Below are 25,267 nucleotides of genomic sequence, written 5' to 3' on the forward strand. Positions count from 1 at the left end.
TGATCTGATCTAAAGGATGACCTCCACTATGTCTAGATATTTTAAGACCCAAGACAAGTTTGTTTTATAGGCAAGATGCAGGAATGTGTATTCAATCTAAGTCTTTGTTTTGGACATCCAGGAATTATTATTATTAGCACTTGGCTTTATTTAAAAGCAAAAGCCCTGGGATAACACCTTATTTGAAGGTATTTGTAGATGACGCAAAAATAAGTCCATATTGAAATATAACCCATTAAAATCCAAAATAACACAGCAAAACACTATATTTTTTCCAGATTAAAATCAATTGGCATGTTGAGTAGATGACAGCCCACCACTGATAAAGGCGTCTCAAATGGATAGATAATTGGCAAAATCATTTGATAGGTGGTTATAGTTTGTTTATTATTCATAGGTTAAAACTATTTGCTGCCCATGAAATTTAAGAGGGAATTGTTTAATATGAAGATGTATCGATGACTTTTGTCTTGTGAGAATATGATAATCTGTGTTCTATTGTAGCACAGACTCTTTACATTAAATGAATGACCATTAATGAAATTTTAAAACCTTTTGTATGTTGCGCCCCAGCAAATAAGGTATTAAAATTAGCATTAGAGCCCAATGTTGTTCTAAGAAGCAGGTAGCCAGAGCAGACAATAAGCCTCAAGGGATTGCCTCACCCTATGTCTAGAAAAGGTTTTGTGAAAAAAAGCTTCCTGATACAGTTATTAACCTTTGAATTGCTGAATTGCTGCAGCCCTGTAAATTCAGTAAGTCGTACTTTGAACTATCAGACAAGAACCATTTATGGGATTGCACATGGGACCTTACACTGCGCTGTCACGGACAGTGAATAAAGGTCTTGGATGGTATTCTAGTGAGGCACACACCTCTTTGTTCTGTGAGCAATGAAAATTTAGACAGGAATACTGGAAATTCTTGGACACTCTACAAATGCTCATGCAAAGGAAATCAGTCTAAGGTCAAAAGTGCTTAGGTTAGTTTTTTCAACACTTTGTGCTTCTGCCCTTGGAAAACTTTTCTTATTTCTATTGTACTCAAGGGGGTTTCAAGGGCTTTCATAGTGTTGGCTATATGGTTTGGCTTAGCTGCATATTAAAATATTACCACCACCTTAGAATCATACCAATCATTTTTATAGTTGCCCCATTCTGGATGCCTCAACCTTTAATTTTGTAACATTTTTATATAAAAACTCTTTTATCAACAAGATTTTAGTAGTTTTCAACCCCATAGAGTGTTTGAAAAGTAAACCAAGGCTTTAGCCCCACTCTCTCCTATCATGTTGGTAATCAGAACATATATGCATGTGCTATATCTTACTTATATATAAGTTGAGCCTGTCTTAGTATTGGAAAGAACCTCTTCAGTTCTGTATTTTCTTGTGTTTCAGTCAATCCAGATCATCAAAACTGCTACTAAGAATATTTGTGCCCTTGGATGGATCCCAACAAGTAATTCATATTATGAAGGCAGAAGGTCACTGATCTCTCACCCTCAATGGTGAAAGTCTGGAGTGATAGGGGCTAGGATGCCCACTTTGGCCAATGTGCAGATAAGAACTTACTGTATTTATATTTTAACTTACCATACTACTAACCCTTGTACTGACGAATACTGCATTCAAATGCAAGAAAATGCTTATATGGATGAATTAAGCCACTCATCTGCAACGGACATGCATCAAGTGTTGTGCATTGCCCCTCTTCCTTCTGAGCTCTGACACCAGAATTAGCAGGTGCCTATACAGAAAATGGAGTCTTGATTCGAGGGCCAAATAAGATATAAAGATAAAGTATCCAAGAAAAAAAACATATCTTGTGCCTCAAGCAAATTTCTCGAAGTATGCCGGCACTCACCGTATAGTAAATCAAATCCCTGGTGCTCCTCATTGTAGTGTAGTGTAGAGTATTTATAATATATTATATAATATATTACAATTAAAATAAATAAATATATACAATAGAGGGTATTTAGGAGCACTCACGGATAAAGCTTCAAATGACTTTGTTTAAATATTCACAAAATCCCCCACATTGACGCGTTTCGGTTCTCCATGAACCATCCTGACAACGGTTTAAGGAGAACCAAAATGCGTCGATGTGGGGGATTTTGTGAATATTTGAATAAAGTCATTTGAAGCTTTATCCGTGAGTGCTCCTAAATACCCTCTATTATATATATTTATTTATTTATTTTAATTGTATTTGAATGAGAAGAATTTTTTCAAGCCAAGTTAAAAACAAAATCACACAAAGCAAACCATAAAAATATTATTTTGCCAAATATTTTTGATCAGATTTGGAATTTGTCCACATCCAAAAATCATCGCTTTAAGTGTATGCTAAATTTGTGAAATGTCTGCTACTTTTCAGCAGTGCTGTTTGTTATTGCATTGTACACTGAGTAGTCTGTGTAGTAAAAATTCATCTGCTGTGGTTCACATGGTAAATAAAAGCATAAAACTAATTACTTTTATTAATTAAATAAACTTGGTTGGCGTTTCAATTTTCTACATCTCTTAAACCCTTTTGTATAGTCCTGTGCCTTTTAACAGAATAGTTTTTTTCTGTCCATGTTTCCTTTTAACATAAGTAGTTAATAAAGGATGTTTTCGGGGAGGATATTACCAGCACAGACACACTTACGATTGGCCCACTGACCCAAGCAGGAAGAAAAAAGAGATTAGAGAAATATATAAGGATTTCCCTTGCCTTCATGCCCAATGGTCTCAGGTTACATTGCTGCACTCAGCATGAGCACACTGGCAGTGTGCAGAAGCATCTATACAGAAGAGCAGTTTCACAAGACCTATGGCTCCCCTAAGGATCTAGAGAGGCCTCCCTTGAGGTTAAGAGACAGACTAGCAAGGAGCTGTACTTGCTCTGCTCATGCCTTCCTTCAGTTGCTGAAACGCAGGGTGCCCATTCTGAGTTGGCTGCCCAAGTACAAACTAAAGAAATGGCTGCTTGGGGATCTGATTGCTGGCTTGACTGTTGGCATTGTCCACATCCCACAAGGTATGTAATCTTGTAAGGATTATTTTGTACAATTACAGTACCAAGGAATTTAATAGCAATCAGTAAAGAAGATGCAGGTTTAGTCAGCATTGTAATATTGCAGGTCTACTTACAAAATAGTGAGTTTATTTTCACATTATTTTCCTTGATTGGATGTATAGCTGAGGCAGAGGTTTATTACAAGAACTGAATTCTTTGTCCTTAGTGATTGGTCACTATCTATATTATCATTCAGTACAGTTGTATTAAGTTACATTCGCACCAGCTTTCTGGTTAGTTAATTAGTGAATTGTTATGGCACAACTCTCTGCTCTACCCAGTGATGCACTTTACCTTCGGTCCATATTGTTTTGACATTTAGGGAAAAATAATTAAAGCCATCTATTATTGACCAATTATCTCTTCCAGTAGGAAAATAGGTCTTGGCATTAAACAAAGATTTGCATCAAGGGAAAAAAAGGGGATGAATACATTAAGGGGCCGATTCACTAACTTCGAGTGAAGGATTCGAAGTAAAAAAACTTCGAATTTCGAAGTGTTTTTTGGGCTACTTCGACCATCGAATGGGCTACTACGACCTTCGACTACGACTACGAATCGAACTATTCGAACTAAAAATCGTTCGACCATTCGATAGTCGAAGTACTGTCTCTTTAAGAAAAAACTTCGACCCCCTAGTTCGCCATCTAAAAGCTACCGAACTCAATGTTAGCCTATGGGGAAGGTCCCCATGGGCTTTCCTAAGTTTTTTTGATCTAAGGATATTCCTTCGATTGTTGGATTAAAATCCTTCGAATCTTTCGATTCGAAGGATTTTATCGTTCGATCGAAGGAATAATCCTTCGATCGTTCGATCGCAGTATTTGCGCTAAAATCCTTCGACTTCGATATTCGAAGTCGAAGGATTTTAATTCCCAGTCGAATATCGAGGGTTAATTAACCCTCGATATTCGACCCTTTGTGAATCGGCCCCTTAATGTGATCAGTATTTATGTTGATTCAGTACCAAGTATTTGTCTCTCTATTTGTTTCTCTATTTAGTTAGGACATCTGTGCTAATCTCTTCCTTGGTTTGTTAGTATATCAGATAATCTATTTCTCACACCTGAGACGTGAAACATGTAAACAAATTACGTTACAAATTCTCAAATTACAAAAATGAGTGTAGGTATGGGACCTGTTATCATGAATAAGGCATCTTTGCCATACCTTAAGTCTAGTTAAAAATCATTTAAACATTAAATAAACCCAATAGGATTGTTTTGCCTTCAACATCGATTAAAGATATCTTAGAGAAAAATTACTGTAAAAACATGTTATAGTTTTATTATTACAAAGAAAAAGGAAATAATAATAAAAAAAAAAAAATTATTTGTGTAGAATGGACTTATGGGTGCAGATTTATTAAAGGTTGAAGTAAAATTCTAATTTCGAGCTTATTTTTGTGTATTTCGACTAGGGAATAGTCCAAATTCAATTTGAAAGAAAATTCGAAGCATCTATAATAGAGCACTAGTAGTTTCAATCGAATCATGCTTTTAAGGACCATAGGACTGGAATAACTAGAACTTGGTGGACCCAACAACAAAATCAGTTAAATTCCCCACCAAAACTTAAAGAAGCATTTGCAAGAGTTGTGGAAATTCAGAAACTGCAGATCACTTAAGGTAGAAAGACAACGTTTATTTGACATGAGCTGCGCAGATTCTGCACTCTATAAGGAGCCAGAACCTTAAACAAAGAGATCACAGGATTTGTATAGACTTCCACAACACAGCGTAACATTACTTATCCAAAAATTTTAATCAAAATTCGAATCGAATTCAACTAAACTAGAATTGATTTTTTTCTTTGGAAAAAATGGTCACTGGACCTCTCCCGTTGACTTATACACAAACTCAGGTTTTAGGTGGTGAATAATCTAATTCAAATCTTTACAAGGGTCAAGGTTTGATAAATCTCGAAATTTAATTAAAATTCAAATCGAGTTTGGATTATTCACAATTCGAATTTGAGAGTTTTGACCATAAAAAAAATGTTAAAATTCAAATTTGAATACAAATTTTCAGCCAAAAAAGATTTATTTTTGAAGCTACAATTTTGTTGTTATTGTTACTTTTTATTACTATCTTTCTATATAGACCTCTCCTACTCACTCCTATTCTCTCCTAGTCTCTCACTAAAACCACTCCTGGTTGCTAGGGTAAACTGGACCCTTCAGGTTTGGTTTCTAGGAATATCTAGTAAAGCAAATAAGCCTTCACCCCAAAATCTCATCCCTCCAGGTTGGGCCATCTATCAGTTGCTTTTGGTCCCCTGAGAGTCAGCCCAACAGTTTGAGAACTTCTGACTAAATGTAGGTAACTAAGGGGTCTTTTAATAGCACTAATGAATATGCAACATTTATAATATTATCTCTGGACACTAAGTCTACAAAAATATTTTTCATGGCACTGGAAATTATTACAATGTTTATATCAATGTATATTGTCTTTTAGGCATGGCATTTGCCCTTTTGACTTCAGTGGCACCAGTTCATGGTCTTTACACCTCCTTCTTCCCTGTTGTACTTTATATGCTCCTAGGAACTGGCCATCATGTTTCTACCGGTGAGCTGCAAATAACTTTGAATTTGTCAATGTCACTACCTTAGTATAGACATTAGTATGTTTTCTAAGGGCATGTGCAGATGCGTTCTCATTTATCCTATGGTACATTCCAGGTTATTTTACCATTCAACATCTGGCAGGTGAGCAAAGGGCCAACACCAGTTACAACCTTGTGTTTACCAGTATTTGGTTCTTGGGTTGATTATGAACAATCTATGAAAGGAGTTTATATGTTGTCCCTGTGTCTATGTGAGGTTTCTCCCACAAACCCAAAGCTTACAGGCAAACTGTCTCCTGAAGAAAGTGACCCTAACGTTTTGAGTGATAGTGACCTTAGATTATCTGCATTGTACTGATGTCAATCTATTTAAAGCACTGTATAAACATGTTGGTACAATATAAATAAAGGATAATAAATACATAATAATGAACAGATCTGGGTTGTTTGTTCAGTTGACTGTTGCCATGCATTGCAGCACATTGGGATGCCTTCTAAAATTAATTTTGAAATAAAAAAATAAAAAAATATATATATATTCCCTTGCCCTAGTTTCTATAAACTAATATAAAAAGTAGAACTGGCAAAAGGTTATACAGTACAGCATTTTATACTATATAGCACTAGTGCAATCCACTTTTGGACTACAAAAAAACATTTTAATATTATTTTGTTTGTATAATAAGAATGATATTGCCTCTCTCTGGAAGGGCCACTATACCTTCATCATCATCATCATCATCATCATTTATTTTTATTTATATAGTGCCAGCAAGTTCTGCTTGTAGGATTTAACAAAGAAGGATTACATAGTACAAAGTACAGTCTAATACCTTGATATTTTATTATCTGTTTGGATTTGTCTATTGGGAGTATTAAAAACTCAATGTTTATTTATTTCTTTTGAGTTTATTTTTGCCAAGACTCATGTAAAGTCCATCTCCTGTAAAGTCCATTATAAGCAAATAATTTTTATCTGGATCTCTTATCTGGAAAAACCCAGGCCCCCGAGAGTATTCCAGATAAGACCCCATACCTGTACTGTAAATTGCATTAACCATATAATTATTATTATTCTCCACTTATATAAAACATACAGACTCCTTGCAGATAGTACCCTGGCATATAGGTTTTTCTATACCTTGCCTTGAGAGATATCATATCTATGTGAACGTGGGTATCACCAGGTATCACCAGGTAGTAAGTGCAGTTCTTCAGGGAAATTTGAGGTTGTAGTAGTCCATTAAATGCATGCATTGATTTTCACTGATCATAACTCAGTACATTATTCCATCAAAAATGTTGCTTGTTGCAAAGCTGTATAATGTCCATGTTTAAGAAACTGTGGCTGCTCAGGACAATGCAAATATTTAAAGTAACTGCTTATCTGCAGGTACCTTTGCTGTGATGAGCCTTATGACTGGCTCTGTGATTGATGAACATCTGGCCCAGAATCCCTTGGACAGAAACCTCACAAGTGAAAAGCAGTCAGATATATATGCACAACGCATAGGAATGGCTGCTGCTATCGCCTTTCTTATGGGCATTATAATGGTAAATACACATGTTGTACAGTTGTAGGTTGTAGATGGTTCCCTCTTTTTAATGTATCTCTTGCCTATTAATTCTGAACTCTTAACTTTTCTGTCTAGCAGTACTATTCAGTGATGGGCGAATTTGCGCCGTTACGCTTCTCTGGAAAATTTGCGAATTCCGTGTGAAATGGTGAAAAATTCGCGAAACTGCCATTTTTTGATGACGCCAGCGTCCATTTTTTGATGACGCCTACGAATTTTTGCCAGCGAATTTTCGCGGCCGTTTTGCAAATTTATTTGCCCGCGGCAAATCCCGCAAATTCGCAGCGAATTCACGCCTGGCAAATAAATTCGCTCATCACTAGTGCTATTCTTTTTTTACTTAAATGCCTATTGTGTGATCAAACAATTTGTTAGGACTGTATCTTAAACCATATTTACAGATAAGTGATGCCACTGTTCTGTATCGCATCCTGATACAGTTCCAAAAATCTTGAGGAGATCAAATAAGTAGCTATGAGCAAACTGGCCCATTTTGGCCAAAAGTGCAAAAATTTGCAAAATGGGGAAATTTTGCAGAAATAAGAGTAAATGGATGTTTTTGTTTTTTTTATGTCTACATTTTCCCCCAGTAAAATAAAAGTTATTTTTCCTGTGAAACAAAACATCTGTTGATATTCTGGGTCAGATTTGCAAAAATAGTAATCATTGTCAAAAACAAGAATTTTGTTGTTAAACTTTAACAGGCTTAAAAGTTCGCTCATTCCTACAAATAAGCCTTTAGGACAAATCTTACCCTCGGAAATTTTGTAAATATAGTCTCTAGTGTTATATAAAGGTAGTCATTTACTATAAGCCAATGTGGTCCCGATCCGACAGAAAAAAATCAAACCTGCCCAATCAACATTGATTTATGCCCAGATATCAGTTGTGTGAGCACGCTGGAGGTCCCCATACACGGGAAGATAAACTGCCAAATTGATCTAAAGATTTAAAGATTAAATATGCCCATTTATCTTAACTTATAGCATTCTGTTTCAGATGAGACTAAGTTTTTAAAATAAAAGAATAGACTTAGGGAAAATATCACAGTAGTGCCATAATTATTTACTGTATAAAAGGTGATGTTGTGATAATATATTAATGATCTCCAGAAGTCCATTTTTTGATTAGTAAAGATGCCAGATCTCATATTTACTATGTTCTGGGACTGTGTGTTTTACACATTTGAGAGCATGACAAAAGTTCCTGCTGGTGCCGAATAAGGGCTGTGACTGGTTATTTCGTAGCTTTATAGACTGGTAGCCTATGAGACTTTACTTTTCTTTCGTTGTGCATGACGTCACTTCAGGCAGAAATTCAAGTATTTAAAGGTGTCACGTCCTACTTCCTGTTGCCCAACATAGGTCTAATGTAATTAGTTCCTGGGTGCGCTTCTAGTTTGGTTTCTTTATTCTTGACCCTTGCCTGTCCCAGACTACTGCTGATTCTCTGCCTGTACTGACATGGGGAGGTCCATTTACTAAGGGTCGAATATCGAGGGTTAATAAACCCTCGATACTCGACCATTGAAATAAAATCGTTCGACTTCGAATATCGAAGTCGAAGGATTTACCTTAAATACTTAGATCGAACGATGAAATCCTTTGATCAAACAATTAAATCCATTGAATCGAATGATTAAATCCTTCGAATCGAACTATTAAATCCTTCGAAACGATTCGAAGGGTTTTAATCCATTGATCGAACGATTTTCCTTAGATCAAAAAAAGCTTAGAAAGCTTATCGGGAAGGTCCCCATAGGCTAACATTGGTGCTCGGTAGGTTTAAAGTGCCTTAGTAGGTTGTCGAAGTTTTTTTTAAAGAGACAGTACTTCGATTATCGAATGGTCGAATAGTCGAACGATTTTTAGTTCGAATCGTTCCATTTGAAGTCAAAGTCATAGTCGAAGGTTGAAGTAGCCTATTTGATGGTTGAAGTACCCAAAAAAACCCTTCCAAATTCTAAATTTTTCAGTTCGAATCCTTCACTCGAGCTTAGTAAATGTGCCCCTTAGTCTGTTATTGACCATTCTTCTTTGTACTGTGTTTACTGATTGGTTTGACCCCGGCCTGTGTCCTTTAGAGATGGCGCGAACTGTTCGCCGGCGAACTTGTTCGCGCGAACATCGGGTGTTCGCGCTCGCCGGAAGTTCGCGAACGTCGCGCGACGTTCGCCATTTTGGGTTCGCCATTGTTGGCGCTTTTTTTTGCCCTCTCACCCCAGACCAGCAGGTACATGGCAGCCAATCAGGAAGCTCTCCCCTGGACCACTCCCCTTCCCTATAAAAACCGAAGCCCTGCAGCGTTTTTTCACTCTGCCTGTGTGTGCTGAAGAGATAGTGTAGGGAGAGAGCTGCTGCCTGTTAGTGATTTCAGGGACAGTTGAAAGTTTGCTGGCTAGTAATCGTTTTGATACTGCTCTGTTATTGGAGGGACAGAAGTCTGCAGGGGTTTGAGGGACATTTAAGCTTAGGTAGCTCTGCTGGCTAGTAATCTACCTTCTACTGCAGTGCTCTGTATGTAGCTGCAGTGGGCAGCTGTCCTGCTTCTGATCTCATCTGCTGACTGCTGCAATAACAGTAGTCCTTGTAAGGACTGCTTTTATTTATTTTTTTGTTGTTTTACTACTACTACTACTACTACTATAAGAGCCCAGTGCTATTAGTCTAGCAGTGTTGGGGAGTGGGACTGGTGTGCTAATCTGCTGCTCCTAGTAGTTCAGCAGCACCAACTTTAATTTTTTTTTTTAATATTCATTTTTTTTTTATTTTACTTTTTTTTATTTTACTACCGCTGTAGTAGTGTATAAGTTGACCTTTTAGGCATTATTTGCCCTGTAGGCATTTTTTGCCCAGTGTGTTATTCAACCAACTGCCATCTAGCTGTGTGACCTTGTTCACATTCTGTCTAAATATCCATAATATTACCGTCTCCAGAAAAAACACCGGAGTGACTTTTTTCAAGCAGCCATAATATATTTTACGTAATCCGTATCCATCGCTGTAGTAGTGTATAAGTTGACCTTTTAGGCATTATTTGCCCTGTAGGCATTTTTTGCCCAGTGTGTTATTCAACCAACTGCCATCTAGCTGTGTGACCTTGTTCACATTCTGTCTAAATATCCATAATATTACCGTCTCCAGAAAAAACACCGGAGTGACTTTTTTCAAGCAGCCATAATATATTTTACGTAATCCGTATCCATCGCTGTAGTAGTGTATAAGTTGACCTTTTAGGCATTATTTGCCCTGTAGGCATTTTTTGCCCAGTGTGTTATTCAACCAACTGCCATCTAGCTGTGTGACCTTGTTCACATTCTGTCTAAATATCCATAATATTACCGTCTCCAGAAAAAACACCGGAGTGACTTTTTTCAAGCAGCCATAATATATTTTACGTAATCCGTATCCATCGCTGTAGTAGTGTATAAGTTGACCTTTTAGGCATTATTTGCCCTGTAGGCATTTTTTGCCCAGTGTGTTATTCAACCAACTGCCATCTAGCTGTGTGACCTTGTTCACATTCTGTCTAAATATCCATAATATTACCGTCTCCAGAAAAAACAACGGAGTGACTTTTTTCAAGCAGCCATAATATATTTTACGTAATCCGTATCCATCGCTGTAGTAGTGTATAAGTTGACCTTTTAGGCATTATTTGCCCTGTAGGCATTTTTTGCCCAGTGTGTTATTCAACCAACTGCCATCTAGCTGTGTGACCTTGTTCACATTCTGTCTAAATATCCATAATATTACCGTCTCCAGAAAAAACACCGGAGTGACTTTTTTCAAGCAGCCATAATAAATTTTACGAGATCCGTATCCACCGCTGTATTAGTGTATACGTTGATCTTGTGGGCAGTATTTGCACAGTGTTTTCTTCAAACCGCCATCTAGCTGTGTGAGCTTGTTCACATTTTGTCTAAATATTGATAATATTATCGTCTCTAGAAAAACCACTTGAGTTACTTTTTTTCAAGCAGCATTCATATATTTTACGTAATCCGTATCCACCGCTGTAGTAGTGTATACGTTGATCTTGTAGGCATTATTTGCACACTGTTTTCTTCAAACTGCCATCTAGCTGTGTGTATTATCGTTTCCAGAAAAACCAACTGAGTTTTTGTTGTTGTTGTTTTTTTAAAAATAATGCCAGGCAAAGGCAGGCCGCCACGCAGAGGCCGTGCTAGGGGCCGTGCTGCTATGCAATCCTGTGGCCCTAGCAAATTGCCCAGTTTTAAAAAGCCAATGACCCTGAACTCCCAAAATGCTGAAGAGGTAGTTGACTGGCTTACACAGCACACCCCATCCTCTACCGTTTCTAACTTTACCACAACATCCTCCTCATCCTCCACTGCTATGGCCACCCCACGTAACACTTCCTCCACCACCGGTGCCCCTTCTTCACTGGAGTCAGAGGAGTTATTTTCCCATGAGTTTCTTGAACTGAGTAATGCGCAACCATTATTGCCAGAAGAAGATGAAGGAGATGAGGACGTTACACCAGATTTAATTCTGGCAGAGAACACGACAGAGATGGACATAATGAGTGATGAGGAGGAGGTCCCCGCTGCTGCTTCCTTCTGTGATGTGTCAGAAGAAATTGATGCATCTGAGGAGAATGATGATGAGGAGATTGATGTTTTTTGGGTGCCTAGTAGAAGAGAGCAAGAGGAGGGTAGTTCAGATGGAGAGACGGAGAGTCAGAGAGGCAGTAGGAGAATAAGACTTAGAAGAAGCAGGGAGGACAGCCCGCAGGGATCAGTAGGGCAACAACATGTATCGGCACCTGTGTTCAGCCGGCCAACGCACCCGCCATTGCCGCCAATGCCGCCAACTTCTACTGTTACCGCCAGATCGCACACTTCCAAAAAGTCAGCAGTGTGGGATTTTTTTAATGTGTGTGCCTCTGACAAAAGCATTGTAATTTGCAATGAGTGCAGTCAGAAACTGAGCCTTGGTAAGCCCAACAGCCACATAGGTACAACTTCTATGCGAAGGCACATGAGCGGCAAGCACAAAGCACTTTGGGAGCAACACCTCAAAGGCAACAGGCAAACTAAAAGCCACACTCCTTCTGGTCCAGCATCTTACTGCTCTACCTCTGCTCTCCTTGACCCGTCTGAACCACCCTCCACTCCGCCTTCCACCTTGACCACCTGTTCCCATTCCCAGTCATCTGCCACCAGCCAAGTTTCTGTGAAGGCCATGTTTGAGCGTAAGAAGCCAATGTCTGACTGTCACCCCCTTGCCCGGCGTCTGACAGCTGGCTTGTCTGCACTCTTAGCCCGCCAGCTTTTACCATACCAGCTGGTGGACTCTGAGGCCTTCCGCAAATTTGTAGCAATTGGGACACCGCAGTGGAAGGTACCCAGCCGCAATTTTTTTCTAAAAAGGGAATACCACACCTGTACCAACATGTGCAGAGCCAAGTTACCGCATCTCTGTCACTTAGTGTTGGGCCAAAGGTCCATATGACTACTGACGCATGGTCCTCCAAGCATGGTCAGGGCAGGTATGTCACCTACACTGCCCACTGGGTGAACTTGGTAATGGCTGGGAAGCAGGGAATGGGTAGCTCAACAACAACAGTGGAGTTGGTGTCACCGCCACGGATTGCACGCGGTTCTGCCACCACCTCTACTCCTCCATCGCTCTCTACCTCGTCTTCTTCCTCTTCTTCTTCTTACTCTGCTGCTGGGTCCTCCTTCTCCTCCTCCACACCTGTGCACCCCCAGCTCCCCCTAGGCTATTCGACGTGCCAGGTACGCCGTTGTCACGCTGTCTTGGGGATGACGTGCCTGGAAAGCAAAAACCATACCGGATCTGTACTCCTGTCATCTCTGCAGTCACAGGCCGATCGGTGGCTGACCCCACACCAACTGCAGATCGGAAAAGTGGTGTGTGACAATGGAAGCAATCTGTTGGCAGCGTTGAGACTGGGCAATTTAACACATGTGCCCTGCATGGCACATGTGTTAAATTTAATAGTCCAACGTTTTGTCTCCAAGTACCCAGGATTCCAGGACGTTCTCACCCAGTCCAGAAAGGTGTCGGCCCATTTCAGACGTTCCTACACAGCCATGGCACGCCTTGCTGACATTCAGCAGCGCTACAACATGCCAGTCAGGCGTTTGATTTCTGACAGCCAGACTCGCTGGAATTCAACGCTCCTTATGTTGGAACGTCTGCTGCAACAACAAAGGGCCGTCAACGAGTACCTTTTTGAACTGGGTGGTAGGACTGGATCTGCAGAGCTGGGGATTTTTTTCCCCCGTTACTGGGTGCTTATGCGCGATGCCTGCAGGCTCATGCGACCTTTTGAAGAGGTGACAAATATGGTCAGTCGCACCGAAGGCACCATCAGCGACCTAATACCCTTCGCTTTCTTCCTGGAGCGTGCCGTGCGACGAGTGACAGATGAGGCTGTAGACCAGCGTGACGAGGAGCTGGAAGCGCACGATTTCTGGTCGGAATCACCAGAACGAACCCAGGCACCTGCTGCAACGCAGGGAGAGGTGCCAGAAGTGGAGTCAGAGGAGGAAGGTGGCTTTGTGGAGGAGGAGGAGGAGGACCAACAGGAGCAGGCTTCCCAGGGGGCTAGTGGTGACCTTTTGGGGACCCTGGTCTTGTACGTGGCTGGGGGAGGAGACCGTGGATGATGCAGTCCTTGATAATGAGGAAGCGGAGATGGATAGCTCTGCATCCAACCTTGTGAGAATGGGGTCTTTCATGCTGTCATGCCTGTTGAAGGACCCCCGTATCAAGAGGCTTAAGGAGAAGGACCTGTACTGGGTCGCAACGCTACTAGACCCTCGGTACAAGCATAAAGTGTCAGAAATGTTACCAACATACCACAAGTCCGAAAAGATGCGGCATTTACAAACCAGCCTGCAAAACATGTTGTACAATGCTTTTAAGGGTGATGTCACTTCCGGAACTCATCAACATTCCAGGGGCAGAGGTGCCAGTAATCCTGCCACGAGCACACCTGCAAGGACAAAGCCCTTTGGCCAGTCTGTAACGTCAGACATGCAAATGTTTTTCTGTCCAAGGCAGCGCCACAACCCTTCTGGATCCACCCTCAAAGAACGCCTCGACCGGCAGGTAGCGGACTACCTGGCATTAACTGCAGATATCGACACTCTGAGGAGCGATGAACCCCTGGACTACTGGGTGCGCAGGCTTGATCTGTGGCCAGAGCTGTCACAATTTGCCATGAACCTCTTGTCTTGCCCAGCCTCAAGTGTGCTCTCAGAAAGGACCTTCAGTGCAGCAGGAGGGATTGTAACTGAGAAGAGAACTCGCCTAGGTCACAAAAGTGTCGATTACCTGACCTTTATTAAAATGAATGAGGGGTGGATCTCGGAGGGTTACTGCACGCCGGAAGACTTGTTCTGACTTCTATGCAGCTGTCCTTCTCTTCAAGCCTCATGACTCCACACACAGCTGTCCTTTAGCGTCCTCCTCCCTCCGCCACCGTTACAAACTAGGGTGCAAACCCTACTGGTTTAATTTTTTCTGGCCTCTGTGCTTCAGTGGCTGCAACCAAAAAAACTGGGCAAACAATGTCTACAAGGTCAACGTATGGCAAAAAATGACTATTTTCAGCATTTATATGGCATATTTTTCTGGCAACTGTGCTTCAGTGGCTGCGTCCAAAAAAATGCATATTTTCTGCATTTATATGGCATAATTTTCTGGCCTCTGTGCTTCAGTGGCTGCAACCAAAAAAATGCATATTTTCTGCATTTATATGGCATAATTTTTCTGGCCTCTGTGCTTCAGTGGCTGCAACCAAAAAAATTTATATTTTCAGCATTTATATGGCATAATTTTTCTGGCCTCTGTGCTTCAGTGGCTGCAACCAAAAAAATTTATATTTTCAGCATTTATATGGCATAATTTTTCTGGCAACTGTGCTTCAGTGGCTGCGACCAAAAAAATGCATATTTTCTGCATTTATATGGCATAATTTTTCTGGCCTCTGTGCTTCAGTGGCTGCAACCAAAAAAATTTATATTTTCAGCATTTATATGGCATAATTTTTCTGGCCTCTGTGCTTCAGTGGCTGCAACCAAAAAAATTTATATTTTCAGCATTTATATGGCATAATTTTTCTGGCAACTGTGCTTCAGTGGCTGCGACCAAAAAAATGACTATTTTCTGCATTTATATGGCATAATTTTTCTGGCCTCTGTGCTTCAGTGGCTGCAACCAAAAAAATTTATATTTTCAGCATTTATATGGCATAATTTTTCTGGCCTCTGTGCTTCAGTGGCTGCAACCAAAAAAATGCATATTTTCAGCATTTATATGGCATAATTTTTCTGGCAACTGTGCTTCAGTGGCTGCGACCAAAAAAATGACTATTTTCAGCATTTATATGGCATATTTTTTCTGGCCTCTGTGCTTCAGTGGCTGCGGCCAAAAAACTGGGCAAACAATGCCTACAAGGTCAGGCATTGTTTGCCCAGTTTTTTTGGCCGCAGCCACTGAAGCACAGAGGCCAGAAAAAATATGCCATATAAATGCTGAAAATAGTCATTTTTGCCATACGTTGACTCAACGTATATGGCAAAAAATTACTATTTTCAGCATTTATATGGCATATTTTTTCTGGCAACTGTGCTTCAGTGGCTGCGACCAAAAAAACTGGGCAAACAATGCCTACAAGGTCAACGTATGGCAAAAAATGACTATTTTCAGCATTTATATGGCATATTTTTTCTGGCAACTGTGCTTCAGTGGCTGCAACCAAAAAAACTGGGCAAACAATGTCTACAAGGTCAACGTATGGCGAAAAATTACTATTTTCAGCATTTATATGGCATATTTTTTCTGGCAACTGTGCTTCAGTGGCTGCGACCAAAAAAACTGGGCAAACAATGCCTACAAGGTCAACGTATGGCAAAAAATGACTATTTTCAGCATTTATATGGCATATTTTTTCTGGCAACTGTGCTTCAGTGGCTGCAACCAAAAAAACTGGGCAAACAATGTCTACAAGGTCAACGTATGGCGAAAAATGACTATTTTCAGCATTTATATGGCATATTTTTTCTGGCAACTGTGCTTCAGTGGCTGCGTCCAAAAAAACTGGGCAAACAATGCCTACAAGGTCAACGTATGGCAGTTGTTTAAAGAGAACAGTAGATTACTAGCCAGCAAAGCTACCTAAGCTAAAATGTCCCTCAAATCCCTGCAGACTTCTGTCCCTCCAATACAGAGCAGTATCAAGCAGATTACTAGCCAGCAAACTTACTATCATCTGTCCCTGAAATCACTAACAGCTCTCCCCCTACACTATCTCTTCCAAGCACACACAGGCAGATTTTTCAGATACATTTTTGCCCTTGATCCCCCTCTGGCATGCCACTGTCCAGGTCGTTGCACCCTTTAAACAACTTTAAAATCATTTTTCTGGCCAGAAATGTCTTTTTTAGATGTTAAAGTTCGCCTTCCCATTGAAGTCTATGGGGTTCGCGAACCGTTCGCTCGCATTTTTGCGCAAGTTCGCGAATATGTTCGCGAACTTTTTTTCCGACGTTCGCTACATCCCTAGTGTCCTTGACTACACTTCTGGTTCCTGATTCTGTACTGCACTGTCTGGTTGGTTTTGACCCTGGCCTGTTCTATGATTAAGCTTTGCTCTAACCCCGTTCCTCTTGTTGCACGTTACGGATCCCTTGTCTGCCCTAAACTCTCACCTTGGTTCTCTCACTTCAAGACCTGGCGGCATCCTAGTAGCGGAGGGCTCCTCCCAAAGTAAAAGGCAGCTGTTATAGACTGAAGCGTGAGCTTTAAAGCTGAATGGTTCTCAAAGCATCTAAAAGCTGGCAGTGTAATAATAGACAAATGCATACCTCCCAACAGTCTCTTTTTTTCACGGGACTGTCCCGATTATGACAGCTGAACCCGTAGTCCCGGATTGTTACTAAAATGTCCCAACTTTCTCCTTGATCTCCTCCACTGAACAGCCAGAAAAAGATACAAAGTTTCTTAAACTTAATTGGCTTTTGGCAGAGGGCACTTGGATACTTTTGTAACAATTTAAGATAAGCTGGTCTCTTGGGGAAACTGTGACTTGCAGCTTAAAGGGCAATTCACCTCCATTTGCAAAACTGAATAACACATTAAAACCCGAGAAATGTGTTCAAACTTTCATAACCTGCCAAATGAATATGGTAATTAGGGTGTGTGGCCGCAATATGTGCGTTGTCAAAAAATTTAAATTTCCATTTCCAAAATGCAAATTATATACATTAACAATGAGCATGTTAACAAGTGTTTTCATTTGGCTACTTCTATTGTACAGGTATGGGAAAAACAGTACCTTGTACTTGATCCCAACTAAGATATAATTAATACTTATTGGAAGCAAAACCAGCCTGGTGGGTTTATTTAATGTTTACAAATTTTTATAAAAGATTCAGGGTATGAATATTTAAATTACAGAAAGATCCATTATCTGGAAAACCCCAGTTCACAAGCATTCCGGATAACAGGTTCCATACCTGTACAATGTCATATATATAATAATACTGTATATACTGTATCAATGTGTTATCTCCAACCTCTTTTTTTGCAGGTAGCTATGTTTGTGCTGCAGCTTGGTTTTCTCTCCACTTATTTATCTGAGCCCATAGTGAAAGCCTTTACCAATGCTGCTGCTTTTCATGTCACCATTTCCCAGATTCAGAACATGCTGGGTCTACCACTACCACGCTTTACTGGCTCTTTCACCATCTTCAAGGTAAGTCAATGACAACACCCACTGGATATTTTTGGATATTAAAAAGCTGTAAAGAAACAGCTATTGGTGTAAAGGGATAACTACTGGATAATTCAAACCAAATCTTTGACTTATTAGCAATGTTGGACTGGGGGGGTGTCTAGGCCCACAGGGGCTGCCACATCAGGGGCCCACACCCCATTGGGCCCCTGCCCCCCCAAAGGCCCCAGATGCAAACCCCCCCGTTTACCTACTTGTTTCCTTGGGCAGCCGGGAAGGTTAGGCAGTCAGTCACTGAAATGGCTGTGGGGATCGAATCCAGGCACCACATCTCATCACTTATATGGTGCTAAACCAATGTGTCAACAAAGCAAGAGACCGAAACGTTGCCGTTTTGTTTGTGAGCTGAATAAATGCTGATCACTTAATCAATTGCATCAGTTGTGCCGCAGGTCTCTTGCTTTGTGATATACATTTTTGGGCTTTGGGCAGTATTGGGCCCGATACCTGAAGGCACCTGACACCAATCCGGTGATACAGACCTGGAACAGCACTCCAATTTTGGGATTCGAAACCAATGTGTCAAGTCATTATTGAATGAAGAAATTTTGGTAATGTTTATGATCAAATTTTCTGGGGTCCACTGCCATTGATTGGAGTTTTTGGAGATCAGATTGAATGATATACCTCAATATCTCAGTGCTAAATATGGAATTAATTGTAGTGTTCATCAGCATCAGTATCACTGATTGCTATAGCACCAGCAAGTTATGCAATCCTTTTTCATTCATTTTTCCCTGAGCTATAAGCTTTACCCAATATTTGCTCAAGACTCAAGACATTCGGGTGTGGACCCTGGCAATGGGATGGAGGCAGGATATAATGTAACAGAAATTCTTAGTAGTTCACAAGAATGGGCCCCAGTGGCTCTGAAAACTTAACCAGAACTTATTTATTGCATCCAACCCACAATGGAGATCACTGAGATAACACCAGACACTATCAGTGAATAATCCATAAATAATCACAAACAGTACTGTGAACAGAATCTTTCCTTCTATAGAACATCCCGAGTTTCCCTTCTTTGTCAGGCAATTCCTCTTTGAGATTTAGTCCCTAGAACTTGCACACTGGTTTTCTTTCTATGCAACAGTATCACTGGGGAACTAACCCCTTCCAACACTCCTTGGTGGAGCCCAAAAGCTGCTCAGCTAAATAGTCTTGAGCCTGACTATCTCTGCTAGAGAGCTGCCGAGCTCTAAATCCTGAACTGAGTTGGGGCTCCACTCTCCACTCACTTCCCTTTAGGAAGCATCTGACAAAGAGCCCTTAGAACCACATGGCTTATCAATATATATATTAACACACTGCCATGTTGTGGCTAAACTAGGGAAAGCTAGGGGTCATGCTTTGACCCAGGAAGAGGAGTATTACTCCCTCCATAAACAAAGGGGCCCTTTAGTGGCCAAACTTTAGGGGATTGCACAGTAAATGGGTAAACTAGTTATCAGTCCCCTACACAATAATTTAACAAACAAGGCTTTAGCGTGTGTGTGTGTGTGTGTGTGTATATTTATGTAGTAAATTCTTGTATAATAGCTAGTATCCTACAATAAAAGTATATTTTTTCTTCTTGTTTAGACATTGGCATCAGTTTTCCATTCTTTACCCAAGACAAATGTAACAGAGCTAGTGATATCCATTCTTTGCTTAATAGTACTCATTCCAATAAAGGAACTTAATGCACGATTTCGTACCAAGCTGAGAACTCCAATCCCTGGGGAAATTGTTATGGTAAGGTCCTCTACTTTTAGCATTCCCATCCTTTCAGAGACTTTATAAGGGTTGACTTGCTAATCAAATAAACAATTATGTTGATCCATTATGGTCATTAGTATTTATTACCACAATGTTAATCCATAATAAATCATATCAAGTGTAAATACATTAAATCTAGCTAGGTTTCATGTTATTATAGAGTTGCAATATCTTTCTATAATACACAAAAGCCATGAATATCCTGTAAATTATATCCTTATAAACGGTGAGTTCTGATGTCATCAGTTATAAACGGTGAGTTCTGATGTCATTTCTGTCACATGACTCATTGAAATTTGTGTATTATAATAAATAAAGTACCCCCAATTGTAAAATATGAGGATATTAGAAGTTACCTCGGAGTTCCATGACCTGTATAAAAACACTCGGCCTTCGGCCTCGTGTTTTTATATGGTCATGAAACTCCTCAGTAACTTATAATATCCCTATATTTTACAAGAGGGGGTACTTTATTCACTATATTATGACTTTGTTCCATCCCCTGTTATTGCGATTTATGTCTTATCTTTGGATATTTCACGGGAAACTCTCCTTTGGAAATACCTGATGGTCTATTTGAGTCTTGGATATAAAACCATCAAATAACCCTTGCTAATCTAGATTTATATAGAGTTTGACCATTTTAAAGGTTGATATAACCAACTGCCTCTGTTTCTTCTTCTTAGTAAGAAGTTACTGTATTGTAAAGTTTAGTTCCCAGCAAAAAGAGACACCCATTAACAAATAGAAATGTTTGAATTGTTACACCAAACTTTATCTCTTGGATTGCAAGTTCTATTTTATATGAAAATGAAAACTCTATACATAAAATAATCTAGGTATAAGACAAACAAGACATTATTAATGCCAGGCTGTTTTAATTAATTATATAGGTTCTGGTTGCTACAGGTGTTACCTTTGCTTCATCTCTGGATAGCCGATACAATGTTCAGATTGTTGGCAGCATACCAGCGGGGTAAGTATTTTATTTTATTTTTTTTATCAGCCATAACTTAGTTGGACATGACCACAGGTGGGAAATACCCATACCTCATAACACAGCAAAAATAATAGGGTTCATTTACTAAGTGCAGGGACTTTTACAACCTGTCCTAACCTTTGCACCCTGGGCTAGTTTTACTTACTAGTAGTAGTTCACCTCAAACTTCTCCCTAACTGGCCTTTAGTTTGGGCTTCCAAGTTTATCTAGAACAGCAAATGATTTGTCACTCCCGATCTCAGCGAATTTGCGCGTTTCGCCCCCAGCGAATAAATTCGCGAAACGGCAGCGAAAATTCGCGTCAAAAATTCGCCGGCGCCAAAAAACGGGCGCCGGCGTCAAAAATGGGCGCCGGCGTCAAAAACGAGACGTTTTTGACGCAAATTCGCCCATCACTAATGTACACTGATAGAATGAATATAGGAACTGAAGAGAATTAAGGGATAGTATATCCAAGTTCCAAGCATTAACCCCTGGATTTTGTTTTTCTAACCTTTCCCCAGTTCACTTCTCATCATTTGTACTTCAAGGCTGTCTTCAATCTCAGTTAGTTAGGGGACGCACTACATGGTTTATAGATACGTAACAGATACAAAATAATAGCAGTGGGATGGGAAAGACGCTGCATTTCTGGTAACCTAAATAATAACAACTACAAATGAAAAAGCAGAACATTTGCATTTTATTCATAGCATAGCATGTCAAAAATAGCTTCATGAAGCATGAGCTGGTTGATTGGAGCCTATGTGCTTTGAGCACAGAAAGCATTGACTTGGTGTAATAGAGCATACATGTTTTAAAGAAATGTTATACTCATTTTACTTGTATTTTCTTGGAAAATACAGATATGGAATCCCTTATCTGGATATCTATTATCTTGGAACTCAGAATTATGGAAGGTTATTTCGCATAGAGTCCTTTATAAGCAAATAATTCTAATTTTTAAAAATAATTTCCTGCTGTACTGATAAAACAGTACCTTGTACTTGATGGTAACTACGCTTCATGAATCCATACTGGTGGCAAAACAATCATATTGGGATGATTTTATGTTTAAATGGTTTTTAGCAGCCTTAAGATATGGAGATCCAAATTACGGAAAGATTCCTTATCCAGAAACCTAAGCATTCTGGATAATGAATCCTATACCTGCTCAATGCACATAAATGGTCTTGTGTTTTAAATGTATCTGCCTCTTCAATACATATGCATCTCTTTACAGTTTCCCAGCTCCAAAACTACCATCATTGAAAGTAATTCCCAAGATTGTGGGGGACACCATAGCCATAACATTTGTGGGTTACGCTTTGTCTGTCTCCCTTGCCATGATCTATGCGGAAAAGCACAGATACAGCATTGACTCAAACCAGGTAAGCACTGTATACAGGCTTCTCTGAGCATTCCTGACTGCTTAGGATTTCCAGAATAACTGACATTACTGCTCACCACTTTATTTTGTAAGTACAAATAGGAATTTGGATGCTTTTTTCCAGGAACTGTTGGCCCATGGGATATCCAATATTGTCTCTTCTTTGTTTACCTGCTTTCCCAGCTCTGCAACGTTGGCTACAACTAACATTCTTGAAAGTGCAGGGGGGCACACCCAGGTGAGGTTTCCAATATGGAGAAATTTTGCAATATGCATTAGTATAATTTCAATGATACAGTAAATACACAGGGGCACATTTACTATGGGTGGAATATCAAGGGTTAATTAAGCCTCGATATTCGACCATCAAAGTTAAATCCTTCGACTTCGAATATCGAAGTCGAAGGATTTACCGCAATTCGATCGAACGCTTTGAAGGATTTTAATCCGTCGATCGCACCATTTTCCTTCTATCAGAAATTGCTAGGAAAGCCTATGGGGACCTTCCCCATAGGCTAACATTGGTGCTCAGTAGGTTTTAGGTGGCGAAGTAGGTGGTCAACGTTTTTTTTAAAGAGACAGTACTTTGACTATCGAATAGTCGAACGATTTTTAGTTTGAATCGTTTGATTCTAAGTCGAAGTCGAAGGTCGAAGTAGCCAAAAAAATACTTCGAAATTTAAAGTATTTTTTATTCTAATCCTTCACTCGAGCTTAGTAAATATGCCCCACAGAGTCAAGGAACCTTTAGATATTTTTATTACCTGAATGATTCTCATTTTTACTTTAAATTAAGCATCCTTAGTTTCATTTTCTCTCTCGTACTGGAACACATTTTGTTGGCCAAGAAATAGAAGCCCAGAATACACACTGGGGCAAATTCACTAAAGGGCGAATTTTCGCCAGTGACCACTTCACCACACTTCACACCATTTGCCAAGCGCAAATTCGTGAGCACTATGCTAATACACTAAAATGCAAAGTTGCGTCTCAGCAGCCGAACGCTGGCGTTATTTTGTCAGCGCGAGCATTTCTTAGCGATCTTTTGCTAGCATTTCTGCCTAGCGAAACCTCGTTAATACTCTTAAGTTTAGATCAATTTGAATAAGGCAGGTACATATGTCATATAGACATCTTTATTAGAGATGTTGGTGCAAATGCTTGAAGTGGCCTCTTATTATTACACATGTCCAAGAAAGCAAAATAAAGATTAAAGAGATCCTCTAATGTCCTAGACATGAGTCCATCCCAAAACAAATGTGGCATGCCCCTCCAATTGGTTAAAAAAAATTGTTTACACAAAAATCTTTAATAGTGAGGACTTTTTAAGGCAATCCCGCTTTAAAAAAAAAGACGCTAGTGTTTTTTTACAACTTTTACGAACTTTCCTGCATACAGGATATGATGTCACCTGGTCTAAAGTGCTAAGATGAATTTGCATTTGGTGAGTAACGTTCATTTGCCTGAGCAAAAAGTCACCTGGCTATATGGTGTGAAGGTATGCTAGCGCCTGTTAGTAAATTGGCGATGTCCCTTTGGATGGCATTTCTGGGGAATAGTCGCTAGCAATGGCCACTTCGCCCTTTAGTAAATCTGCCCCACTGTTTATTTAGGGTCCTCAACTCATTAAAACTAGTGATGGGCGAATTTGCGCCGTTTCGCTTCGCCGGAAAATTCGCAAATTTTGCGAAACGGCGAAGAATTCGCGAAACGGCGCCGGCGTCTCGTTTTTGATGCCAGCGCCCGTTTTTGACGCCGATGCCCGTTTTTTTACGCCGGCGTCCGTTTTTTCTAAAAAAAAATTTTTGACGCCGGCGAATTTTTGCCGCGAATTTTTCGAATAAATTCGCCCATCACTAATTAAAACGTTTTTGCAATACCTGGTAAAGTGCACAAACCATTCTTCATGCAGTAACTAGAATTCTAGCTTAGAATATAATTTCTTATTTTTCAGCTATCAGGTTTCTTCACCAGTGGTGTGGTCCTAATCGTACTGATCTGGATTGGACCTCTCTTTAACTACTTGCCAAAGGTGGGATGAAGGTTTATTATGTCACATGATTATACACAATATCTCCAGAACATCCAGAATCATCTGATTCTGTGATGTGAAATTTTGCATTCTGTAATAAGTACTTATTTTGTCATTTAAATTTAGCAAATTAGAATAATAAATTAATTGTGTAGCTTGGCATTTACTAGTTATTTATAACATTATATATTTTGGTAATTTTTTACATAATTCATTCAGAAAGTATACACCACTGGTTTTGTTGTATGGATTTAATACATTTGAAAGACAGAATGAATTTTGTTGACCGAATGGATTCTGTAATGCGAAATCTTGCTTTCTGTAATAAGTATTTATTTTATCATTTAAATTGAGCAAATTAGGGTTATATACAAATTGTCTACCTTGGCATTAACTAGTTATTTATTAGATTATATATTTTGGTAATTTTTTTGCATAATTCGTTCAGTAAATACACACCAGTGGTTTTGTTACATGGATTTAATACATTTGAGAGACAGAATGCATTTTTTCATTTACATAATGTCATTTGTATTATTATAATATCCTTTTGTTCATTTTGTTCTCATTCTTAATAGTGATGGGCGAATTTATTTGGCAGGCGCGAATTTGCGCGATTTGCCGCCAGCTAATAAATTCGCGAAACGGCCGCGCAAATTCCTGGCAAAAATTCGGCGGCGTAAAAAAATTTTTTCCGCCAGTTTTGGAAAAAACGGACGCCGACGTCGCGCAAAATTTGCGAATTTTTCGGCGAAGCGGCGCAAATTCGCCCATCACTAATTCTTGATAAAATTTCTCCTTTGTATATTTTTACAACCACATTTACAGCACATATATATCCTGAGAGAAATCAATTTTGTGTCCAAAAATGTATTGGGGATACTTTCAGAATGTATTTTTTGTGAACAAAATGTATCTGGAACGAACTTATTATGAATACATTACAGGTATGGGATCGATTATCTGGAAACCCTTATCCAGAAGGCTCTGAATTACGGGAAGGACTTCTCCCATAGACTTTATTTTAATCAAATAATTCAAGCTTTTAAAAAATGATTTCATTTTTCTCTGTTATAATAAAACAGTTCCTTGTACTTGATCCAA

General features: G+C 39.6%; 1 protein-coding gene across 1 annotated transcript in view; it reads left to right on the forward strand.

Moving 5' to 3' along the window:
• Positions 1-2,244: 2,244 nt before the first annotated feature.
• LOC108708594 (solute carrier family 26 member 10) overlaps positions 2,245-25,267 on the forward strand; it is a 44,983-nt gene continuing 21,960 nt past the window's right edge. Inside the window, exons 1-9 of the mRNA XM_041582546.1 lie at positions 2,245-3,026; positions 5,525-5,635; positions 7,027-7,187; positions 17,801-17,965; positions 19,586-19,738; positions 20,656-20,738; positions 21,985-22,132; positions 22,256-22,369; positions 24,086-24,163. Coding sequence (XP_041438480.1) covers positions 2,732-3,026; positions 5,525-5,635; positions 7,027-7,187; positions 17,801-17,965; positions 19,586-19,738; positions 20,656-20,738; positions 21,985-22,132; positions 22,256-22,369; positions 24,086-24,163 — 1,308 coding nt within the window. The 5' untranslated portion in view covers positions 2,245-2,731. The remainder of the gene's footprint in view (positions 3,027-5,524; positions 5,636-7,026; positions 7,188-17,800; positions 17,966-19,585; positions 19,739-20,655; positions 20,739-21,984; positions 22,133-22,255; positions 22,370-24,085; positions 24,164-25,267) is intronic.

The sequence above is a fragment of the Xenopus laevis genome, chromosome 2L (genome assembly GCF_017654675.1).
Source record: "Xenopus laevis strain J_2021 chromosome 2L, Xenopus_laevis_v10.1, whole genome shotgun sequence".
Classification (NCBI taxonomy): domain Eukaryota; kingdom Metazoa; phylum Chordata; class Amphibia; order Anura; family Pipidae; genus Xenopus; species Xenopus laevis.